Raw genomic sequence first — 23,934 nt, forward strand, 5'->3', positions numbered from 1 at the left:
CCAATTGTGTACTCCCAACACATTCCTACAAATTCATAAAACAATCAAACTAAGAAATAAATTTGTAAATTATGGTAATGAAATTAATATTGAGCGCAAGGGTGACATCTTACTTGGTGTAATCAATTAATGGGACCAACCAAATGAGAAGGGAGGGAGTGATCAACCATAAGGGTGAGCATAGTTTGGGTTGGGTTGGTTTGGTTTAGCCGTGAACCAAGACCAATCCATTCCATCAAATTTAGAACCAAACCAATCCATGAAATTCTTGGAAACCACAGTTCAGTTTGGTTTGGAACTGTGAATTTTAAAAATATTATCATTTATTCACAATATGATCACAAAATATTTTTCACAACCTAAGAATTATTTACATGATTGTTTAAAACTAGTTCTATCACTATACAAAAATATACTAATAATATCATAGAGTTATAATATTTGATATTAATAAGATATTTTAGTATTTACTATCAGTAACAAATTATATATGATGTAAACAATCTGGTTCGATTCCAATTGGATTTGTAACTATAAAACCACAGACTAAACCATGAAACACAGTTTGTCAATTTCAAAAACTAGAATAGAACCGTGCATTAAGAAAACTAAACCAAAGCGTGCAATTTGGCCTGGACCAAATTGGTTTGCAATTTTTTGGTTTTTATGGTCAATCCTAATCAACCAAGTGGTCCTCATCCAACCTCCTTTAAATCATTCATTGATACATGACATTACGTGACAATGTCATCTAATATCACTGTTGCACCCAAAATCTCCTTGAGGGAATGAAGACGATGTCACTTTTTTGACACATCGAACTCTATAACCTCGAGCAAGAGAAAGCTTTACCCTGTTGCAAGACTTGAAGGGATTCAGACCAATTGGCCAGAAATGCATCAAGATTTACAAATATAGAATGAGAAAGAAATGGGAGAAAATTATAAAAATAGAAAGATAGCTTTTTGTTTATTCTTCAACTTTGCCATTCATTGGGCTACAAGATGAAGGGGAAAGGAAAGAAATTCAGAGAAGGCTCTGCACCTTACTAGCACTTGGCAACGAAAAAAGCACTAAATACAGCAATAGATGGAACAATCTGCTTACCATATTAACTAATAAGCATGTGAACATTATGATATATGTGCAATATTTTGAGGTGAATTGTTGGATTTTCAGATTGTTCTTCCCCTATTTCTTCATTATGAAATATTTTATTGACTCAAACTCTTTGATATGGTTCGTTGTCAATTCCCAGAACTACCTTATCTTTCAAATGGTCATAGAAATTTTCATATAAAGAACAATCTGAAAAACCAAAAACAACAAAAACAAATATAATTATTTGACACCATAAATCCCCAAATGAGAGGGCATGACTTACTTTCACAAGGGAGAAGTACGTGAAAAACATAGCTTATACATTACAGAATTCTAAAAAAAAAAAAACAGTACTAAACAAAAGCTTTAGAACAATAAGAAGGTTACAAAAGGCACATCTGCTCCAACATGTAGAACAAGCTCAAACAGTGGCCAGGCTCTCATGGAATTCATAAACATACTTAAAGCATATGATGCACAAGAAGCATCCTTGTAACCAGGACATTCATAAAAGCTAGTTTGGTAATCACAAAGCACCTTCACTGTCTTGCACTTCAGATTATAGGAAACAATTTTGCCAGGAATAGATAACACCAACGTAAAATCTTTTTCATTTGCTCCCTTCACAGCACATGGAACAGAAATTTTACTGAAGCTGGGCGTTTCAAGCATGAGTCTGCGTCTCTCATCTATCTCGGGAAAAAGAGATATTATAGGTCCAAGACTCACCTGGTACTTCTACATCCAATGACAGCAGTCCCTCTCCATCTCAAGAATTTTGAATCCCATAGCACAGCACTGACAAAGCTGAACAAGAAGTAAATGGCCACAGCATTCTCCAAAATACCAAATCTTCTCTTCGGAAAGAATTTTAGGGTATGAAGGCATTGGAGGTCCTATTAGCTTGTGAGCATCAACATCCAATCGAATGTAAATGTTATCGTAACTCATCCAATGAATTGCCCCATTCCAAAATACCCTTTTTGTGAAAGAGTAACCTGGTGGTGCAGCGGCACACATGTATGTCCAAGAGGCACTCTCCGAAGAGTATATGTCAATTAAGTAAAAGCATCCATCACTATTCCTAATGTAACTTATCAATAAAACTTTGTAGTTAGGTGATTTTGAAGGATCAAAAACCAAATAACCACCAAACATATTACCCAATGATCCAGATGAACTCCAGAAAACACCAAACTTGAGATGAAATTGTACAGAAGATGATGTAGTGCCACCATGATAGGGATAGGGAAGTACTGTGTATTTCTGGGTGGTCAGGTTACAAACAATGAAACATGTGCCATTCAACAGTAAGCCTTTGCAAGAGTCTTCAATCCTCTATGTACCAGACCCATCTCCAACACCATTTAGGAATGACAGAGTCGGAAGACTTCGGTGGTGGCCGTGAAGTGAGACAGACTTGACTTGTGCATTGTCTGATGTACAAGGGTTGATGAATAGTCCTGAGAACAAGGCATTGGGATCTCGGTGAGAGTGGTTGCAAGAAAATTGTGAATCGGAGATTAAAGAGAGCCAATCCTTAGAAGCGCACTTGAATCTGATGAGGAACTTTGCCGGCACACAGGTAAGGATCTCTGTTAGGATATCTGCAATGCTGCCAATTAATTCTGCAGCTGGTGTATGTTCCGATGAATTGTAGCCAATAATTAGCTTTCTTTTGTTGTTGGTCATTTTTCCCTGTGCACAACCCAGAACAAGAACAGGGAATACGCATCTCCATCAAACTTTTAAACGTCAGCCAAATTTTAGTTAAAAAACTACTTTTTCTATTTTAACTAATCCCACTACTGGAATTCCTTTTTGTCAAGCATTTTCCTTATAACTATGATGTGATCTAGTTACTAGTATAATTCATTACAGCATTCTCCCATCCTTCACAAAATCTTGTGTCAAATTTGAATTTCAAGAAAATGACTCCAATCATTTCATCAAATTTGTATCAAATCAAAATTTTCTTCAAATCAAGACAAAATAAGTTTTTCACTAGATTTGATGAAACAAACTTTTGGGGATAAGCATGGAATTTTTAAGAGTAAAGCCTCACTTGAGGGCTCATGGGACACACCACATATCCTGTTTCGATGATCCAAACCATTCATTTCATAAAATCTTTTGTATATATCATCTATGAAAAAAAGTAGCTCAGTCCAATAATCGTAATATCTGTATTTACCATGTTTATCGCAAAAAAATACGGTCTATTTTCAAAACATACTCATTGTCCATTTTTGGAAACAGACATGATGAAATGAAAATGTTGCCATTATTCAACTGTGATAATTTTTTTCATGGATGATATACACAAAGGCCCCTACATGAATGGTTTGGATCATCGAAACAAAACTTGAGCGGACCCCACGAGCCACTCAAGTTCTCCTCTCTAGTTCTCTCAAGCCAAGATTTGAACTTGAGAAGCCAAACCCAATTCGTAAAAAGGATTTGACGAATTTTTAAAGTGAGGATTGGAGCATTAAAAAAATTTCACCAAATCAAGCTTGCAGCTAAATTTGATGAAAAGCCATTGGAGCATGAGCATCCCATATCAAATCAAGCTTAAAGCTAATTTTTTACCCAAATTTGATTAAAAAAATAAATAAATAAAAGAATGAACTCATTGTATAGTGAGATCTAATCAATAGTTCAAAACTTTTAAAACTTGAAAAAAATTATTTGTGAGATTTATTAGTTTTCTTGTAAAATACTTCTGTTGCAATGCTTATACAAGAAATTATGATAAATTAGTAATCAATCAAACTAATTATGTATGTTATATGTTTAAGATTCCTAAAAGCTTTTCTGTATATTCGATTGTTTCAATTTACAAAGAGTTCATTAGTTTATATAGCCCTAAATCTATGATTGAAAAAGGAAATACAAACTATGACTGAAATATGAAATACAAACGAATTCCTATTTACACACTCATGCCATATATACACAATCTATATATATAGAATATATTCTCACAACCTCACTCAAACTCAAAGTGTTTTAGCAGAAAACGCTGAGAGTTTGCTAAGAAGAAACTGAAACTGAGCGGTAGTATGAGTCTTGGTGAAGAAGTCCGCAAGTTGCAAAGCTGAGGAGACAAAAAGAAGCGAGAGAGAGCCAGACTGCAAATGTTGTCGGACAAAACAAAATGACAATCAATCTCAATGTGTTTCATCTATTCATGGAAGACAATATTGTGGGCAATCTGAATAGCACTGCAGTTGTCACAATAGAGAGAGGTCAGAGAAGACTGAGATCCACCCAAATCAGAGAGAAGACAACGAAGTCAAACAAGTTCGTCAGTAGCATAAGCCATAGCACGATACTCAGCTTCGATAGTAGAGCGAACAACAACAGTTTGTTTCTTACTTTTCCAAGAGATCCAAGAATCGCCAAAAAACATACAGAAACTAGAGGTGGACTTACGATCATTAACATCACTAGCCCAATCAGAGTCAGCATAGGCCACCAAGTCTAAAGAGGAAGAAGTAGAGGACAACCGTAGGCCCTGAAAGATGGTACCCCGGAAATAGCGAAGAATGCGAACCAAAGTAACCCAATGGTAGAGCGAGAAGCAGAAACGAACTGACTAACCACATGAACAGCATAAGCAAGATCAGGACAAATGACAGTCAAATAAACTACACAACCCACAAACTCGCAATAGAAAGTGGGATCATCCAAAGGGACACCATCAGTACAGTTGAGCTTCACATTAAGCTCAATAGGTGTATCAAAAACCTTAGTATCGATAAGACTGGCACGGTGAATAACCTCATTAGCATACTTGGCCTGAGACAGAAAGTAGGCCTTTGGAGAAGAGGCAACCTTAATACCAAGAAAATATCGCAAGGGACCAGATCCTTCATTCCGAAGGTGTGGAAGAGATGTTGCTTGACCTCAGAGATATCAGAAGAGTCAGAGCTAGTGATGATCATATCATCCATAGAGTAAGAGAGCAACAAAACCAGCCGAGGTATGTCTCAGAAACAAAACAGAGTCGGAAGCAGAAGTATGAAACCTAATCTCGGTAACAGCAGTCTGAAAGCAATCATACCAAGCACGAGGAGATTGCTTCAAACCATATAAAGCACACCGAAGATAACAAACCTGCCTAGAGGAGTGGAGAAGGCCACAGGGAGGACGCATGTAGACCTCCTTAGTGAGATGACCGTTAAGAAAAGCATTATTAACGTCCATTTGATAGAGAGGCCAATGTCGAATAGCAGCAACAGAAATCAAGGTACGGACAGTAGTCATCTTGACAATAGGGGCAAATGTCTCCTCATAATCAATACCATACTATTGCGAGAAATCCTTGGCAACCAAGCGAGCTTCGTATCGCTCGAGAGAGCCATCAGAATGAATCTTGAATTTATAGACTCAATTGCAACCAACCAGATTCTTGCCAGCAGGCAAAGGAACCAACTCCCAAATGTTAGTCTTCTACAAGGCAAACAATTCATCTTCCATAGCTTGAACCCAATTAGGATCCTGACAGGCCTCCGTGTAAGACTGAAGTTTTGAAAAAGAATGAATAACAGACAAAAAAGTACGATAAGAAACAGAAAAACATATATTAGACCAACCCAACCTGTTTGAAGGACGACGCTCACGAGTAGGATATTGGTGTGCAGCAAGATCAGAGTCGTCAGAAGCAGGAGGATAAGCAGCAGGGGTAGAGACAACTAGTGGAGGAGGAGCCTTGCGATGAGAATAAACTAACAACAGATGAGGAGAAGCCGAAGGAGGAGAAGCAACCAAAGGTGAAGCAGGAGAAGATGATGGAACAAGCTCGGAAGGAACAATGGAGATGTACTTATCAGACGGGACCTCAAAAGGAAATGGATCAATATGAACCAAATCTTCTTTGGAAATAGGGGCGGTGAGAGAAGGAAGCTAAAAGTAAGGTAAACGTTCGAGAAAGGCAACATGGCAGGAGACATAAAGGCGACGAGAAACAGGGTCATAACAGTGATATCCTTTCTGAGTGAGACTATAACCAAAAAGACACAGAGAACAAATCGGACACTACGTTTGGTCCTATCTTTACGGGATAAAAGGACAAAACAAACAGATCCAAACACACGAAGGAGGGAGTAATTCGGAAGTTGGGAAAACAAAGCCTCGTAAGGAGACTAACCAAAAAGGAGGAGGGTAGACATATAGTTGAGAAGAAAAGCAGCAGTAAGAACTACCCCACCCCAAAACGGAGCCGAAACGGAGGCAGAGAGAAGGAGAGAACTAGCTATCTCAAGAAGATGACGGTGTTTACGCTCAGCTCGACCATTTTGGGCAGGTGTATCAGTTGGCCAAGTATTCACAGAATTCAGTTTTAAAATATTTCCCGCCCAAGTCAAACCGCAACAATTTAATAATAGACCCAAACTGTGTAGTGACCATAGACTGGAAGGTACAGTATATCTAGTAGAAGTTTGACTTATGAGTCATAAGATAAACCCAAGTGTAACGGGTGCAGTCATTAACAAAAGACATATAGTATGCAGAACCCCCTTCGGTGAGAGCAAGAGAAGGGCCTCAAACATCAGTATGAACTAAAGAAAATGGTATATTAGATATATGAGTACTTTTGTGAAAAGGTAAGGTTGTCATTTTGGCAAGTTTACACCCCCGACATTCAGTAAGTTTACTAAGAGAAACTTTATCCAATATACTCGATTGAACTAAAGACCATAAGCGATCAGCAGACAAATGCCCTAATCTAGAACGCCACAAGTAGAAAGGACTAGACAGAGAATCTAACTGTAAAGAGGAAAAGGCAGTTTGAGAGGTTGCTATAGGCAGATGCAAGCTCTCCACCACATAGACGTCTCTACTACATAAAGGTCTCCAACTCTACAGCCGGTCCCAATCTGTTGCTTAGACATCCGATCCTGCACAGAACAAATAGAAAAAGAAAAGATAACATCAAAACCAGAGGCATCAAGCTGACTGCTAAATAATAAACTGATAGATAACTAAGGAACATAAAAGACAGATGGAATAGAGACAGCAGACATAACAGATGGTAGGACAGACCCAACAGATATAACAAACATACCAGACCTATTAGCAGCATTGACAGTAATAGGAAAGGGATGAGTACAATTTTGAAGTAAGGGAAGATGGGGAGTCATATGATGAGAGGCACCAAAGTCAAAAATCCGGACAGACGAAGAAATACTTGACGAAGACCCAAGCAAACCTGAATGAAAAGAGAAAACAATGGACGTAGATGGGGATGGCTGGGAGGTAGACAGGATATGCTGAAGCTGATTAATCTGAGCACTCAAGGAAGCCAAGTTAGGATTAAGAACCGGAGCAGATGCAGTAGAATCGGCGAGAGGCTAAAAAATATTCGGAGAAGGGGCGCAGAACTGGATCGGAAACTGCTAAGAAGACAAGGCAGACAAACATCCCTTTTTAGGACAGTGATACTTCCAATGACCCCTTTGATGGCAGAAGGCACACTCATCAAAAGCCAAAAACATTGTAATAAATAGAAAGGTGAAGGATTTTAGTATAATAAGCCAACAACTGATGAGTCAAAACATATAATAATCCCAAACAACCAGAACCAAATCACCCCAACATGATACACACTGGTACTGACACTGATGTGGTCAAAGTGCAATAAGGACAAAACCTGGTGGACTAAGGTCAGAGAACCAATACAAAGAAAGGGAGCTTTCTTATCAGAGAACAGAGACGAGACCAAAGACGAAGAGAGAGGGAACTTCGTCAATACCAACAAAGAAACAGAGGGCTTCATAGAGAGAGAGAGCAGCAGACGAACCAAGGGGGAAATCCGTGATGATGTATCAAACCAGAAACACAGAGGACTGTCGATCAAACAGACCAGATGACCCACGATATGTGGTCGACTAGCTGAACCAGAGAGAACCCAGATGATTTGAAAGGGTTTCGTGACTCGTTAAGGCTAAGAGGAGTTGCGAGTTGAACCCAGACAACTGATGAACAAATCAACCTAGACGGACCAATTGATTAAGAAAGAGAAAACGAGTGACCTCCGAATAGAAGAACCAAACAAGCAGTCAATTGCGATCAAGGGAGAAGACCACAACCTACGATGCAAAGAGACTAGCAACTTCTAGGGTTCGGTGATAGCTCTGATACCATGTAAGATTCCTGAAAGCTTTTATGTATATTCGATTGTTTCAATTTACAAAGAGTTCATCAGTTTATATAGCCCTAAGTCTATGACTGAAAAAGGAAATACAAACTATGATTGAAAAAGGAAATACAAATGAATTCCTATTTACACAATCATGCCATATATACACAATCTACATATATACAATATATTCTCACAATATGCATATACATTGGCCTTTCCCAGAAAAAATTCCTAGTTCCACCCCTGCTGGCAAATGCTGTAAAGTGTACCTTTTCTTTTTTTCTTGGCAATGGTTGTGGTAAGATCATTTGGTAAAGATCTCCCAAAAAATTAGAACAACCAAAGATTGACTTCACCAAAATTAGTAGGGAAATGTTATTTTGGTATGGTATTTCCAAAAAAATCAAAGTGGCTTCACGAATGTTAAATTTGGTAAAGTATCCAATGAACTGATCGCAAGTTGGTAAGATACACCCTTTTTAAACTCAACTCAGAAATTAGCAAAACCACTATCCTTATCACAACCAAAGAAAAATGCCCAAAAATACCATCAATACGAGATATCTCGATGGAACTTCTCTAATCCAGAAGTGATGAAATCAGGATTGCAGAAAATGAACTTCTCTAATGTACATGAGATGATGAGTGAACATGTACAAAAAGAAAAAGATCACCCACAGTCTTGGTTTCATTTAACCCAAAAGATCTGACCCTAAAATTCACGTATCACAGAGTTGATGCGAGCATATCTTAAAAAACTAATTAATACTGTATTCAAACAAAACCCACTATTATTTGGGGCAGGTCTGTTGAACATCTACGAAACATGGCAGCTTACCAGAATCCATTTATTCATCTATAGAGTGGAAGGGAAAAGGCTTACCGCAGTGGGAAGACAGCCGACAAAGACCGGTGAGGAAGATAGCCGACGCAAATGGGCAACGAAGGTCGGTGACAACAATAGCCGACACAGATCAGCATTGTTTGTTTTCTGTTGATGGCAGACCACAATTTACCCAAACACTTCAAGAGAGGCATAAGTGAAGAGGTGTGAAGGGGAAGAGGTCTGCCCTAAACAATGGAAATAAATGAGAGTATTTCGGTAAATTCACATTTTTTTTAGTTGTCATCTTCCCAAACTGGAAAAAGACCCACAAGTCTTGGCCTTTTGCTTTTTGCACTGGTTGATAAATAAGCTGCTTTTTTCAATGTTGCCAAACTCCAATTTAGTCATAGTTTATTTTTCTAGTTAATCTATCCATTAAGAGGCATATTCATTTGGGCAATTTAACAAACACCACGCAAATAGTTAAAAATCTATCACTTTTACTTATCAATTGAAACAAATTCCTAATTTCAAATAGGATAAAATAAGCAGAATGATCACAAAATTTTATCAAATATCAAAAATTAAAATAGAACATACCAAATTGAAGAGAAAGGGTTTCTAAGGTTGATTCCAGCTTCGCTAACCAGTGTCTCCGCCGAATTTGATACAGATTCTTGCAGTGGCAATTTCCTTCTCTGAAGAAAATTGAGGGCACTTTTCACCACTTGGTCGAAGAAAAATGAAACTTCTAGAGATTCTTTTGTTGTGTCATTTGCTTTAAATGTTGGGGATAGGGGTGCTCATGGGCCCATCACCGGCCCAATTAAGATCAATATTTGTAAGATTTGAAAAAGAAAAAAAAAAGAAAAAGAAAAGAAGAAGTCTACTCTATAAGATCGGATCGAATTAAATTTTAACTTCATTTAATTTTTAAGTTGGATTTAGGATGATAAACTTTAGCTTATACCTGCATGAGTCGCTTATTTATAAAATATTAATATTAATTTTAAATTATTTAATTATAAAATTAACTAGAAAAATAATAAAAATATAAGAAAAGCATATATATTTATTTTTATTGGGTTGAATGGGTCGATTTGCAATTTAAATTTTTTTTAGATAAAAACCAATAAACTTAAAAAATAAAGAAAAATAGAGCAAATCCCATAAGCCCAAATAAAGAAACCTATACAAACTAAAAAAAATGCCCAAAAAAATAAAGCTAGTAACCATGGATAGCCAAAGCTCATGAACACACACAACAGTAATGGGTAAACCATTATGGGTGCTGATAATCCCAAAATTTAAGAACCATGAAAGGAGAAAGCACTCTCTGTGTCAGAATTACAGAGAAGCTTTCAAACTCTTCGCCGTATGCACAAACACCCAGATCTGCTACACGATAGAAGTGTATTTGTCATTGAATGAGCATCGGGAATCTCTAGAGAGAGAAAGTCCCGCAGCCCTCTTCACGGGATTGTCAGAAAGTCATTGGAGGGGGTATTGGGAATCTCTTGAGATAGAAAGTTGCGCACCCGTCCACGAGATAAGTAACTAATTAGTTGAGAGAAGCGAAAGTGAGAGTATCAAATGTAAACATACATATATATGGCCATTCAAGTGTGTGTAATGTGAAAATATATACACACCAACTAAAGTGCGTATTAAATAATATATATTAACATATATGTGTGGGATCATATATAAATAAACTAGTGAAGGCTACTTGACAATTTCTTTTATAAAACAATTCAAAGTTAATAAAAAAATGAAAGAAAAATCTTACACCTTCAAGTCTTTCTAGTTTCATCAATTGTCTCAAAAACTAAACAAAAATTAGCCAAAAAACATCGAAAAAAAAATTTAAAAAAAATTTGACATGGTAACATATTGAAGTTTGTTAAAGGAAAAAAGCTTTTCAAATATTTGCAAAATAAAAATATAATGACCTTACAAGAATTGTTGTGGATTTAATCAAGAACATGAAAGTCTTAAAAGGTAAACACATTCTTATGTCAACACAAATATACATTTTGAAAAGGGATCCTTTTACAATATACACTTTTTTTTAATGTATATTATATGTAAGGTATGATAATTTATAGTGTTGATATCACAAATGTCATAGTTAAATTACTTAATATGTGGTTGATTACTTGCCATAAAAATTGGATGAGTGTAATAATGAAATTAATTACCAAAAAATAATGGACAATACTATTAATTGGCAAATAGTTTAATGAGAACATTCTAGATAATTAGTTTTTGAGGATGAAGAAATGCAGTTTATATAAAAACCAAAGCAACTTACAAGATAATGAAAAAGAAAAATACCACAAAGGCCACAAACCCAAATAAAGAACCTACTCGAACTACAAAAAGCCGCCAAAGAAAATAATTAAAAAAGCAACGACTTTGAAAACTTCCAATCTTTTTACAAATGTAGTGTGAAGAAATAAGATTTTTATCAAACTTAAAATCAAACCCATTGTCGTCGTTGTTGCTGTTAATCAAACTCCACCGTTGCCGTCTCAATCGCCAATAACCAAGGGTAACCAAAGCTCAAGAACACCCACAATAGTAATGAGTACTATTGTGGGTGCTGATAACCAAAAATCTATTAACGATAGAGGGAGAAAGCACTCTCTATGTCAAAATTAGAGAGAAGCTCTTAAACTCTTCTGTGTATGCATAAAAACCTAGATCTACACGATAGAAATGTAATTGGAGCTTATTGAAAAAGCGTCGAAAAGTTGTTGAAGGGGTGCAAGAATCTCTAGAGTGAGAAGGTCTCACACCTCTTCACAAGACTGCCAAAAAGTCATTGGAATGGGCATAGGGAAATATAGAGAGAGAAAGTCCAGCACTACTCTCTAGGGGCCTACTGGGTCGATAAGTAGCTAATTATTTGAGATGGTGCGAGAGTGAGAGTGTCTAATGTGAAAATATAAATATGAACATTAAAGTGTGTTTAATGTGAAAATATATACACGGCCATTAAAGCGTTTATTAAATGATATGTATTAACATATATGTGTAGGATCATAGATAAAGAAAATAGTGAAAAAGTGGCACATAAAACTACTTGACAATTTTTTTATAAAATAATTCAAATTTAAAAACAAAAACACAAAGAAAGAGGAAAAATCTTGCACCTTTAAGTCTTTCTAGTTTCATTAATTATCTTAGAAACCAAACAAAAATTAGTAGAAAAAGGACATCAAAAAAAATAAAATCAAATCAAAAATTGACAAGGTAATACATTGAAGTTTGTTAAAAGAAAAAAGCTTTTCAAAGATTTGCAGGATAAAAATATAATGACCTTACAAGAAATGTTGTGGATTTAATAAGGAAAATGAAAGTCTTAAAAGCTTAACATCATTTTTGTAGGATTCAAATCTTGTAAAAAATCCCTTACAGGTAGGATCTTACAAACCTAGTAATTGGATCTTATAGGATCGTGGAATCCCGATCCGAATCTGATCCTATCCGATCCAATTTGTAAGTCTCATTTTGTATTTTTGGCCTATTTTATTGTAAATTTTATATTTGTGTCTAAATACCAATTTATATAGTCCAAGTGAATAAAGAAAAAAGTAATATTGAATCAAATGGATTAAGAGAAACAAACTAGGAAAACAAAAGAAAACTAACTAGCAAGAAAAACAAACTTAGCCTTAGCATAGTTTGAGGAGGGTAAGATGTACGCAACTTTAACCCAGTTTTCGAAACTACTGTTTTTGTGACTCAAACCCGCTCCACAAGGCTAAGGACAAACTTTATCATTTGACCAAGCCGTTCTTTTGAGTTCTCAATCTAATTTCATATCCAACTTTGCTAAATATATATATATATATATATTTTGATTGGCACCGGAGTGTCTAGATTAAAAGTCCGACTAATCTCCAAGGATGTAAAGGCCCTCGATAAGGAGCTTCCCGCAAGTGCACCACCATTCATTCAAGCGTTTTCTCCCAATCTGATGGCTCCAAGGAATTGTTAGCACCTAGGAGGTTTCGATCCTTAAACCTTAGAAGGAGCACACTCCCAAGACCCAAGGACTTACCATTAGGCCAACCTCTTGGGGTTAAAGTTAAATATTTTTCTTTCACTTTTTATGCATTATTGTAAATTGCAAAGTGTTCTATTACAAAATTCTTCTTTTTCACCTTTTTTGATGAAATGCAAAACTTTTAATATCGAGTTTTCCATCATATAATATTATATTTACATTTTACATGGAGTTCTATTAGTTTTAGTATAATTTAGGCTTATTTGTGTATATTTTTTAAGAAATATTTATTTAAATTAAATTATTATGTAATTTGTCAATTTCAGCAAGATCTTATGATCTTCGATTTGATTCTATGATCCGATCAAGTAAACTCATCCAATGATCCAATGTAGGATACCGATTTTAATAACCTTGGGTGCAACTTTTTGAATTGAGTTGCAATGTAACAAGTAAATATTCAATAACGTTAGAAAACCCCCTCAACCCTTGGTGGCAGAAGAAGGCCATTCCTTACCTACCAAACGCTGTAACTCTTGGTTGCAGTTGTACAGTGCAGCAACACTGTGACTGAGGGCATTTTGGGAAGTGAAAAAGTAGAAAACACTCGGTTTCAATTTATCTCCGATCATCATTTGTTCTTATTATTGTTATTTAAACAGCCATAAACATAATTGTTGGTTGCTAGGTTGCCTGAAACCATACTTCTCTGTTGAGAGTTGTTGAGGAGATTCATTTTATTTCAGGAGAACTATAGAAACAGCAACACCATCTTACAAAATCTATTGTTTTGGATATATTAACATGAACCCAATTACAAAATAAGAAAGAAATCTCTCCTATATGGGAAGTAAACCACAGATGGATTTATGCACGTCAATTGTATGTCAGCCTTAATCGACCAATCAAAACATAATGAATTATGATGTTTCCTGAGGCCAACGTCAAAACCGTGAAGTGAAACGAGTAAATCAAGACCTCTTCGGTGATCAGATCAAAGGATGATACTTGAGTTAACGTATCACAATGGCCAAAATAGGACTCGTAAGGCTCACAGGGATGCAATAGTACTGCAGGCCGTCGAAATAAACAATGGATGAACTAAAATGTGAAAATGTAAGATGCTGACTATCATAATTGAAAGTTAAGAGACTAAAATGAGATTTCGATCAAAGTACGACCCTAAACACACCAAAACTTACCGCTAGCAGAAATTGGCAATTGAACTTTAGCTCCTACTGTAAGATGCTATTTCAAGGACTACAACCTATTTTTTTGGACCTTTTTTTTTTATTCTATTTTTTTTATAATCAATTTGCAGCACTAAAAATTAAGATTCAATATTCAGGTTTCTCAAACTGGATCGACCATATTCAATTTCTGGAGCTAAATATCATCCAATTGATCTTTGAAATTTTCCAATAAAAAACAAACTGAAAACTCAAACAACACAAACATAGACCAAATTAATAGACTCAATCATATACGTCCCCATGTGAATGCATCAGGTTTACCAGATTCCAAACCTCACTAAGCAAAGAGACCAAGTTGAGCCTTCCAAACTTGAACACGGTTTTTAAATCACAATTGCATGTTAAATCAAATTATACCAACGTAGTTTTTGTGCTTCTCTCTTTTTATATTCTTTTAATCTTTCTTTTTTTTAATAATTGTTATTTACACAGTTCTGAACACAATTATTGGCTCCTATGTAAACAAACACCTTACATCTCTTGATTTGTTAAGGAAATTCATTTTATTCTGGAAGAACTAGTGAGGCAGCATGGATGTACAAGATCTTTTTCATAATTTTTTACTTATTTGCTAGAAACATTTTACAAAAAAAGAAACCTAGTCTCTCTCCCGTCCTCACAAGAAGGCACTACTAATAATTAATGACAGTTGCAAACAACAGATTGTTTCAATATATTCTACTCCTTCCTAGAGCATTTAAAACCATTCCACCCAACTACATCATAACTAGGAGATTAAAACCAGGAAGTGAATGAGTTTCACACACCCTCTTTGGTAATCAGAACAATCTAAATGATACTTGAGTGAATGAATTACCGTGGTCAAAACAGGGCTCACATATAAAGCAACAAAATTGATAATTCAGCCTTAATTGATGAATGAAGAATCTAAATATCAAAAGATGATAGTAGCATAGCATCACAGACCAAGAAACTAACAATAACAAATACTTATATAAATATAGAAAAGTTTATTGAGGGACGTACCATATGCTGAAGAAAGAAGTAGAAACATGTAGGACAATGATCAAACAGGTGATAGGCTTTCAATGAATTGATAAGTAGTACACCAACTTGCTCCCCAATGAACAGTATCTTCTGTTGATAAATCATGAAGCTCCTTCAATGTCTTGGACTTGACATTATAAGAAATAACTTTGCCCCAGATAGCTAACACCAGTGTAAAATCTTTTTCATTCGCTCCCTTCACGGCACAGAGCACATTAAATTCAGAGCATGTGACTATGGTTTTGCGTTCTGTCTTAGGAAATACAGATAAAATGGGTCTAAGATTAACCCGGTACTTCACAATCCACTCACAGTAATCCCTGTGCATCTGAAGGATGCTTAATCCCATGCTTAATCCCATAGCACAAGGCTGAGGAGTCTGAATAAGAAGCAAATCGCCACCACATTCTCCAAAATACCTAATCTTATCAGGAGAAAGGATTTTAGGGTTTCGAGGCATTGGGGTTTGTATAAATTTCTCTTCCTCAACCTCAAATCGAGCATGAACATTCGCATAGCTTATACCATGAATTGCTCCGTTCCAAAACACGCTGAACTTGAATGGCACAGCTCGCGGTTTAGGCACAGAAACGTGTTTCCAAGACGAAGTCTGCGAACTGTAAATTTCAATTTCAACCCAGTGTTCATTATTAACATAACTGTAACTAAACAATAAAACTTTATAGTGAGGCGATTTCGCAGGATCAAAAGCCAAGAAAGCAGCAGCATTTTTACGATACGATTCAGATGAAGTGGGACCAATAGCAGGAAGAAGTGAGAATTTCTTTGTGGTGAGATTACAAACAATATATGAATGTTTTCTGAAACCATTAGAGCACAAGATTAAACCATTGCAAGAGCGTTCAATCGTAGTTGCAAAACTTGATACAACGACACCATCGAGAAAGGAGAGTGTGGGAAAAAGAGTTTGGTGTCCAGCAATTGATACAGACTGTAGCTGTTCATCGGGAGACCAACGGTTTGAGTAGAAATATAAGGCTGAGACGGAGGAGTGGTGATTTCGGCGAGCGTGGTCGGAGGCGAATTGGGAGTGGGAGATGAGAGAGAGCCATTGCTTTGACACCGACTTGAATCTGATTAGGGATTTTGCTGGGACTCGGATTAGGATCTGTGTTAGAAGATCTGAATTGTTGGCAATTAATTCAGCAGCGAATGAATGTTCCAAGGAAGTACAGCCGATGATAAGCTTTCTTCTGCTTCTTCTTGTTTCGCTGTATACTTTCATGGTTCAATTTAGACTCTGCAAGAATAGAGAATGCCCTATAAGGAACGACGTTTATAAACAATCTTTGTTGGGGATGGCGTTAATTTAAAGGACCTCTTTGGGTTGGGACTACCAATTTACACCTTGGCTGGCTTTAATTTTTTGGCTGGCGTTAGTTTGAAGGCTACTACTTGCCTGTTTCTAGCCACCACTGCTTAGGTTCACCCTTTTTTTTTTCTTTTTTTTTTTTTTTTTTTTTTGAGGAAGTTCATTATTGGAATCATATAAATATTGTGGGGACATATTTTTATAGTCATATCACGTGGCTGAGGTATCACGTGACTGAGCTATGATGTCGAGATTATTGTGTTACTGTCAAGATATGATGCAGTAATGTAGAAATGTGAATAAAGGACAAGAGTCGTAGATGGTATCAAGCTATCTATTTTGATAGAGATGTGATTCTTGAAAAGTTTATCTTAATCTTAATAGTGTGAGTTGTAATAGATGTTATCCTTATAAAAGATAGAGTCTCATGAAATAAGACTTCTAAGGAAAATTCAACACTGATCATTACAAAAGTGAGGCATCCTGTGGGTCTAAGGTATGTTCTGACTTATGTATTGAGTACTTGTTTGATATCTCTGAGAGATAAGTTGACTGACTTGATCGTTTGAATGTCCACGGGTGGACGAACCACCGCGATATTCTCATCTTCTTGTTGACAAGTGGTTGGCTTAATCTATTCTGTCGCGTGCTCTCCAGTTTAATTCTCTGTTTGGTTGTGTGGTCGGAAATCATCACCCACAAATATATACAGTGAATTATACTAACGGACTTATAGTTTGATATTTGTATTATTTTGATCTCTAACTTTTCAATTGTGATATATTTGATCTTAAATTTTTAATCTTGTTTCAAATAAGGACAATTGAAGATAACATTAGATTTTTCAATGACAAAATCGTCAATTTGATAAAATATAAATTAATTCGACAAATAAATGTCAAAAAAATATTTTTAAATTTTTAAAAATTATTTCTGCACACTAAAGATAAAATTATGTAAAATTGATTAATCTTTTAGGCATTTATTTTTTTTCGAAATTAATTTTTATTATGCGTTTGGATGATAATTATGTAATGGGTGGTTGTTTTTCTTTTCATTAAATTAGTTTCTATTTTTTTCCAAAAGTCAAATATGGCAACAACTTTGATATCATTATTAAATCAATCCATTAAATCAAAAACTGAAAACATTTCATATATTAAATATATCAATGACATATTAAAAACTTAACAACTATCCATTACATGATCATCATCCAAACATATAATACAAATTAGTGTGGTAAAATAAATAAATAAATAGATGTCTAAAAGATTTATCAATTTTATATGATTCAGCTTGCTTGGTTCTATTTTTCCAAAAATACTTTTCAAAAAATTCTATTTTCTTATTTTTCGTATTTTTTTTTTGTTTTTACTAATTTTTTTTAATATTTCAAGCAATTTTTTTACTTTTTAGACACACCTAACATAAATACACATAAAAATTAAAAAAATTGTAAAAAAATCTTTTAAAAATTTACTAAATACCAAAAATAAAAAAGATACAAGAATTCAGTATATTTTTTGGTATTTTTAGGTATTTATTAATTTTTTAAAATATTTTTTCACAAATTTTTTACTTTTTAGATACATCTAAGTAAGGTGCATCTAAAAAAATTAAAAAAAATATTTAAATTTAAAAAATATTCACTAAAAACAAAAAAAAAACACGAAAACCAAAAAACTCAGTTTTCAAAAAACTTAATCTAGAAAATTCAAACCAAACACATTCAATAATTTTTAAAAATTTAAAAATATTTTTTTATTTTTTATTTTTGTCAAATTAGTTTATATTTTATCAAATTGATATTTTTGCCCTTAAAATTAAGTAATGGTATCCTCAATTGTCCTTATTTGAAACAAGATTCAAAATTTAGAGTCAAATGTGTCACAATTGAAAAGTCAATGACTAAAATGACATGAGCCCGAAAACTATAGGGACTGCTAGTATAATTTGCCCAAATATAAATTATTCATGAAAATTCCTTTGGTAGGTTCGGTTGGGTTGGGAGGTTAAAAGATTAAAATAGTCGTAAAAATATAAAATAAGTTAAAAAATTAATAAGATAAAATGTTATATCTAAATCATAATCATTTCACTTTTTTCTTATAAAAATTAAAAAAAAAAGTCAAAAAATCTAATTCAAACGAAACTTTTTTTGGTAGGGAAAATATGTAATTCCCCACAAGTAAATCAATCAATAGGAATAAAAACTAATGCGGAAAAATTAAATCAAAGGCAACACAAGAATTTTTACGTGGTTCCCTCAATGTGAGGTACGTCCACGGGATCAAAATCCGATTCCACTATCAACCAAATAAGTTCCAAACGATTACGAACGAGACACTAATGGTCTCACAAAACCACCCTTAGGTGAATTCCAAATAATCACAAATAAACAAGAGGAAAGACCTCACCAAATAGGTGAACAAAAATCTTCAGAATCAGAGTTGTAAAAGATCCAAAATAACGAACCAAATCAACACCGAAAATGAAGCAAAGAACCACCCAAATTAATTCCACTATTCACACACCCAAATAATTGATTTCACCAAAGTGGAGTATGTAGCAGCCGTTCTCTTCACCTAGGGATGAGCAAAAGAAAATCCTAAAATATTGTTAATCTAGGGTTTATTATCAAACCTTAGTTGTTTCCAAATTGAATTGGGTCTCCACAAAATTAGATATAATATATAAAAATATATTATACTTAAACCAAACCAAATTAAAACTCTTTTAATAAATCAATTGGGTCCCACACTCCAATAAGGAGGTATACCCAACAATTCTCCCCCTACCGACTTAGGTGGAGAAATCAACCATCCCCGCCAAAGTTCGACACTTTAAATGTTTGTCTCTCGACAAAGTCTTAGTCAACATATCTGAAATATTATCATCCGTGTAAACCTTTTCAAGTTGCAACAATTTCGAATCTAACACATCACGAATCCAATGGTATCTCACATCAATGTGTTTCGATCTCGAATGAAAAGTAGAATGCTTACTCAAGTGAATAGCACTTTGACTATCACAATAAAGCACATACTTTTCTTGCTTTAAACCCAACTCTTGCAAAAATTTCTTCAACCATAACTCTTCTTTGCAAGCTTCCGTAATGGCAATAAATTCAGCTTCGGTAGTTGAGAGAGCAACACATTTTTGTAATTTAGATTGCCATGCCACAGCTCCCCCTGCAAAAGTCATCAAATACCCCGAAGTAGATTTTCTAGAATCAATATCACCGGCCATGTCAGAATCTGTGAAACCCATCAAGCATCGGTTTACCATCCCCAAAACACAAACACACCTTCGAAGTCCCTCGAAGATACCTTAGAATCCATTTTACCGCTGCCTAATGTTCTTTACCAGGATTAGAGAGAAAACGACTTACCACACCAACTGCATGAGCAATATCCGGCCTTGTACAAACCATGGCATACATCAAAGAACCAACTACTGAAGCATAAGGAACTTTCAACATCTCTTCTTTGTCTTTCTCACTTGTAGGACATTGATTTGAACTAAGTTTGAAGTGACCCGCAAGTGGACAACCAACCGGCTTTGCTTTATTCATGTTGAACCTCTCAAGAACTTTCTCAATGTAGCTTTCTTGAGACAACCAAATCAATCCCTCTTTGCGATCACGAACAATTTTCATACCATGTATTTGCTTTGCCGATCCCAAATCTTTCATAGCAAAAGACTTGCTCAACTCCAATTTCAACCTGTTTATCATGGTAGAATCTTGACCCACAATTAACATGTCATCAACATAAAGCAAAAGAATAATAAATTTGCCATCCGGAAAATTTTTCACAAACACACAATGGTCCGAAGTGGTTTTAGAAAAACCATTATTCATCATGAAAGAGTCAAATTTTTTATACCATTGCCGCGGGGCTTGCTTGAGGCCATACAAACTTTTCTTCAATTTGCAAACAAATTTCTCTTTCCCTTTCTCCACAAAACCTTCTGGCTGCTCCATGTAAATTTCTTCTTCAAGATCACCGTGAAGAAATGCGGTCTTCACATCAAGTTGTTCAACTTCAAGGTTCATACTTGCAGCCATGCCAAGTACAATCCGAATCGAAGACATCTTAACAACAGACGAGAAAATCTCATCAAAATCAATACCTTTTTTTTGTACAAAGCCTTTCACAATAAGACGTGCTTTGTACCTCAGATTCTTGCCATCATTCTTCAATTTGAAAACCCACTTATTTTTCAGAATTTTCCTCCCTTTAGGCAACTTCACTAAATCATAAGTCTGGTTTTCAAGCAAGGAATTCATCTCCTCGTCCATGGCCTTTTTCCAATCACCTTTCTTTGTATGCTCAATTGCTTCTTGGTAGCTCTCAGGATCCCCTTGATCGGAAATCAACACAAATTCATTGGGAGGATACTTTCTTGAAGGTTGTCGGTTCCTTGTAGATTTCCTCAACTCAATTTGTGGTAGCGGTTCTTGAGTTGGATTCTCTTCCTCAATTTCTGGCTCAACCTCATTAGCATTAGTATCATCCTCCACATTTTCAATAGGTGGCTGCACATCTCCCCCATTTTCATCATCCACCGAAGATGAAGGAGATGGATCCATGTCAATGAGATCACTAGTTTTTGGCTCCGGTTGATCACTTTTGCCAAAGTCTTCAATTGTTTGGTCTTCAAGAAACACAACATCACGGCTTCGAATGACTTTCTTGTCGACCGGATTCCATAATCTATACCCAAATTCATCACGCCCATAGCCAAGAAAAATACATTGTCTTGACTTACTATCAAGCTTGGACCTCTCATCCTTTGGAATGTGAACAAAAGCTCAGCAACTAAACACTCTCAAGTGCTCATAAGTCACATCTTTGCCGGTCCAAACTCTTTCTAGAACACCACCATTCAAAGGATAGGAATGAGACAAATTGATCACGTCAACCGCTGTCTTCAATGCCTCGCCCCAAAAGGATCTTGGCAATTTAGCTTGTGAAAGCAAACATCTTGTTCTTTCCACAATGGTGCGGTTCATCCTCTCGGCAACTCCATTTTGTTGAGGAGCCTTCTTAACTGTCTTTTGATGCCGAATACCTTGGCTGCGACAATACTCATCAAATGGCCCAATGTATTCACCGCCATTGTCTGATCGGATGCACTTCAATTTCTGCCCTGTTTCTCTTTCAACCATGTCCTGAAAATGTTTAAATACTTCTAGAACTTGATCTTTAGTTTTTAGTAGAAAAGCCCAAACTTTCCTTGAATAATCATCAATGAAAGTAACAAAATAAAGTGCACCACTATGTGTTCTAACTTTTAAAGGACCACAAACATCCGAATGAATCAACTCCAAAACATTTTCTTTTTTAGAAGCAACATTTTTCTGAAAAGAAACTCTATGTTGTTTACCCGCCAAACAATGAACACAAGTTTTAAGATGTGTACCTTTCAAACCGGGTAGAAGCTCTTTCTTGAACAAAACTTGTAGCCCCTTTTCACTCATATGGCCAAGCCGCTTGTGCCACAATTCGGTAGAAGTATCATCTTCAAGTGCATTGACAACACCTTTACAAATTTTCCCTTGCATCGAATAAAGTGTATAAGTCTTCTTGCACTTAGCCACCACCAAAGAACCCTTTGTGAGCTTCCATATTCCATCACCAAATTTGTTGTTGAAGCCTTCATCATCTAGCTTCCCAGTAGAGATCAAATTGAGGCGAATGTCGGGAACATGCCTCACATCTTTAAGCAACAACTTGCAGCCCAAATTTGTTTCCAAGCAAACATCACCCATACCAATAATCTTGGACAAACATTCATTACCCATTCGAACGAAACCACAATCTCCTTCGGTGTAGGTAGTGAAGAAATCAACTCGAGAAGTCACATGAAAAGAAGCACCGGAATCAATCACCCAAGTGTTCTCTTGGCCCACAAAATTGATACAATCAGTTTCACAAACGACCATGAGATCATCAGTAGTAATTGCTGTTGTGTCTTCTTGCTTCTTGTCCACACTTTTGTCACGCCTTTCTCCTTATTCTTGAGCTTTCGGCATTCCCGCTTCATGTGCCCTTTCTCATGGCAATAATGGCACTCAATGTCTTTCTTTGAAAAAGAACCATCTTTTGATTTGTCACGGCTTTGATCACGCCCATGAGGAGTCTTACTCCTCCCCCTTGTTATGCTTCGGCCTCTCACAACGAATGCTTCCGAATAAGAGGAACCCGTTGATTTTCTTCTAGTTTCTTCATTCAACAGGCTACTAGTGACTTGGCCCATTGTGACAACTCTATCGGGCGCCGAATTACTAACAGTCACAACCAAAGTCTCCCAACTTTCGGGCAAAGAACTAAGTAGCATCAAAGCCTGCAACTCATCATCAAAAACAATTTTCATAGAAGCAAGTTGGTTAACAATACTCTTTATTTCATTTAGATGTTCCGGAATAGGGCTGCCCTCTTTATATTTTAAATTAACCAACTTACGAAACAGAAAGGCTTTATTTGTGGCTAATTTCCTATCATAAAAGCCCTCTAATTTTTTCCATAAATCATGTGCCGAAGTTTCAGTAGCAACATGATGAAATACATTGTCATCAATCCATTGACGGATAACGCCAACGGCTTTTCGATTAAGCCTATTCCATTCATCATCTTTCATACCTTCGGGTTTGCCACTATCACCCTCAATGGGTCCATACAAATCTTTACAAACTAATAGGTCCTCCATTTTAGTTTTCCAAGTTACCCAATTGCTTCCATTGAAGCTAGACATACGACCCACATTCCCCTCCATTGATTTACACAAATAAATAAACCCAAATAAACCGTAAGCTATGATACCAGTTGTTAGGGAAAATATGTAATTCCCCACAAGTAAATCAATCAATGGGAATAAAAACTAATGCGGAAAAATTAAATCAAAGGCAACACAAGAATTTTTACGTGGTTCCCTCAATGTGAGGTACGTCCACGGGATCGAAATCCGATTCCACTATCAACCAAATAAGTTCCAAACGATTACAAACGAGACACTAATGGTCTCACAAAACCACCATTAGGTGAATTCCAAATAATCACAAATAAACAAGAGGAAAGACCTCACCAAATAGATAAACAGAAATCTTCAGAATCAGAGTTGTAAAAGATCCAAAATAACGAACCAAATCAACACCGAAAACGAAGCAAAGAACCACCCAAATTAATTCCACTGTTCACACACCCAAATAATTGATTTCACCAAAGTGGAGTATGTAGCAGC

General features: G+C 35.8%; 1 protein-coding gene across 10 annotated transcripts; it reads right to left on the reverse strand.

The window, feature by feature from the left end:
- Positions 1-1,314: 1,314 nt before the first annotated feature.
- Positions 1,315-16,762, reverse strand: LOC114275031 (F-box protein At5g07610-like). 10 transcript variants are annotated; one of them, XR_014366266.1, is made up of 4 exons: positions 15,333-16,761; positions 6,878-7,007; positions 2,654-2,799; positions 1,315-2,564 (listed from the first exon to the last, which is right to left on the reverse strand). XR_014366266.1 is itself a non-coding variant. In XM_082924528.1 (2 exons), exon 1 carries the CDS (start codon positions 16,597-16,599, stop codon positions 15,373-15,375), a length of 1,227 nt encoding a protein of 408 aa, XP_082780654.1. In that variant the 5' UTR covers positions 16,600-16,762; the 3' UTR covers positions 1,315-2,564; positions 15,333-15,372. The 10 variants fall into 10 exon arrangements, 3 of the variants coding, with proteins under 3 accessions (XP_082780654.1, XP_082780653.1, XP_082780652.1); XR_014366265.1 differs by lacking the exon at positions 6,878-7,007; XR_014366263.1 differs by having other exon boundaries at positions 1,315-2,799.
- Positions 16,763-23,934: the final 7,172 nt, after the last annotated feature.

Source organism: Camellia sinensis, chromosome 4 (assembly GCF_055761805.1).
Source record: "Camellia sinensis isolate YWXY chromosome 4, ASM5576180v1, whole genome shotgun sequence".
NCBI lineage: Eukaryota > Viridiplantae > Streptophyta > Magnoliopsida > Ericales > Theaceae > Camellia > Camellia sinensis.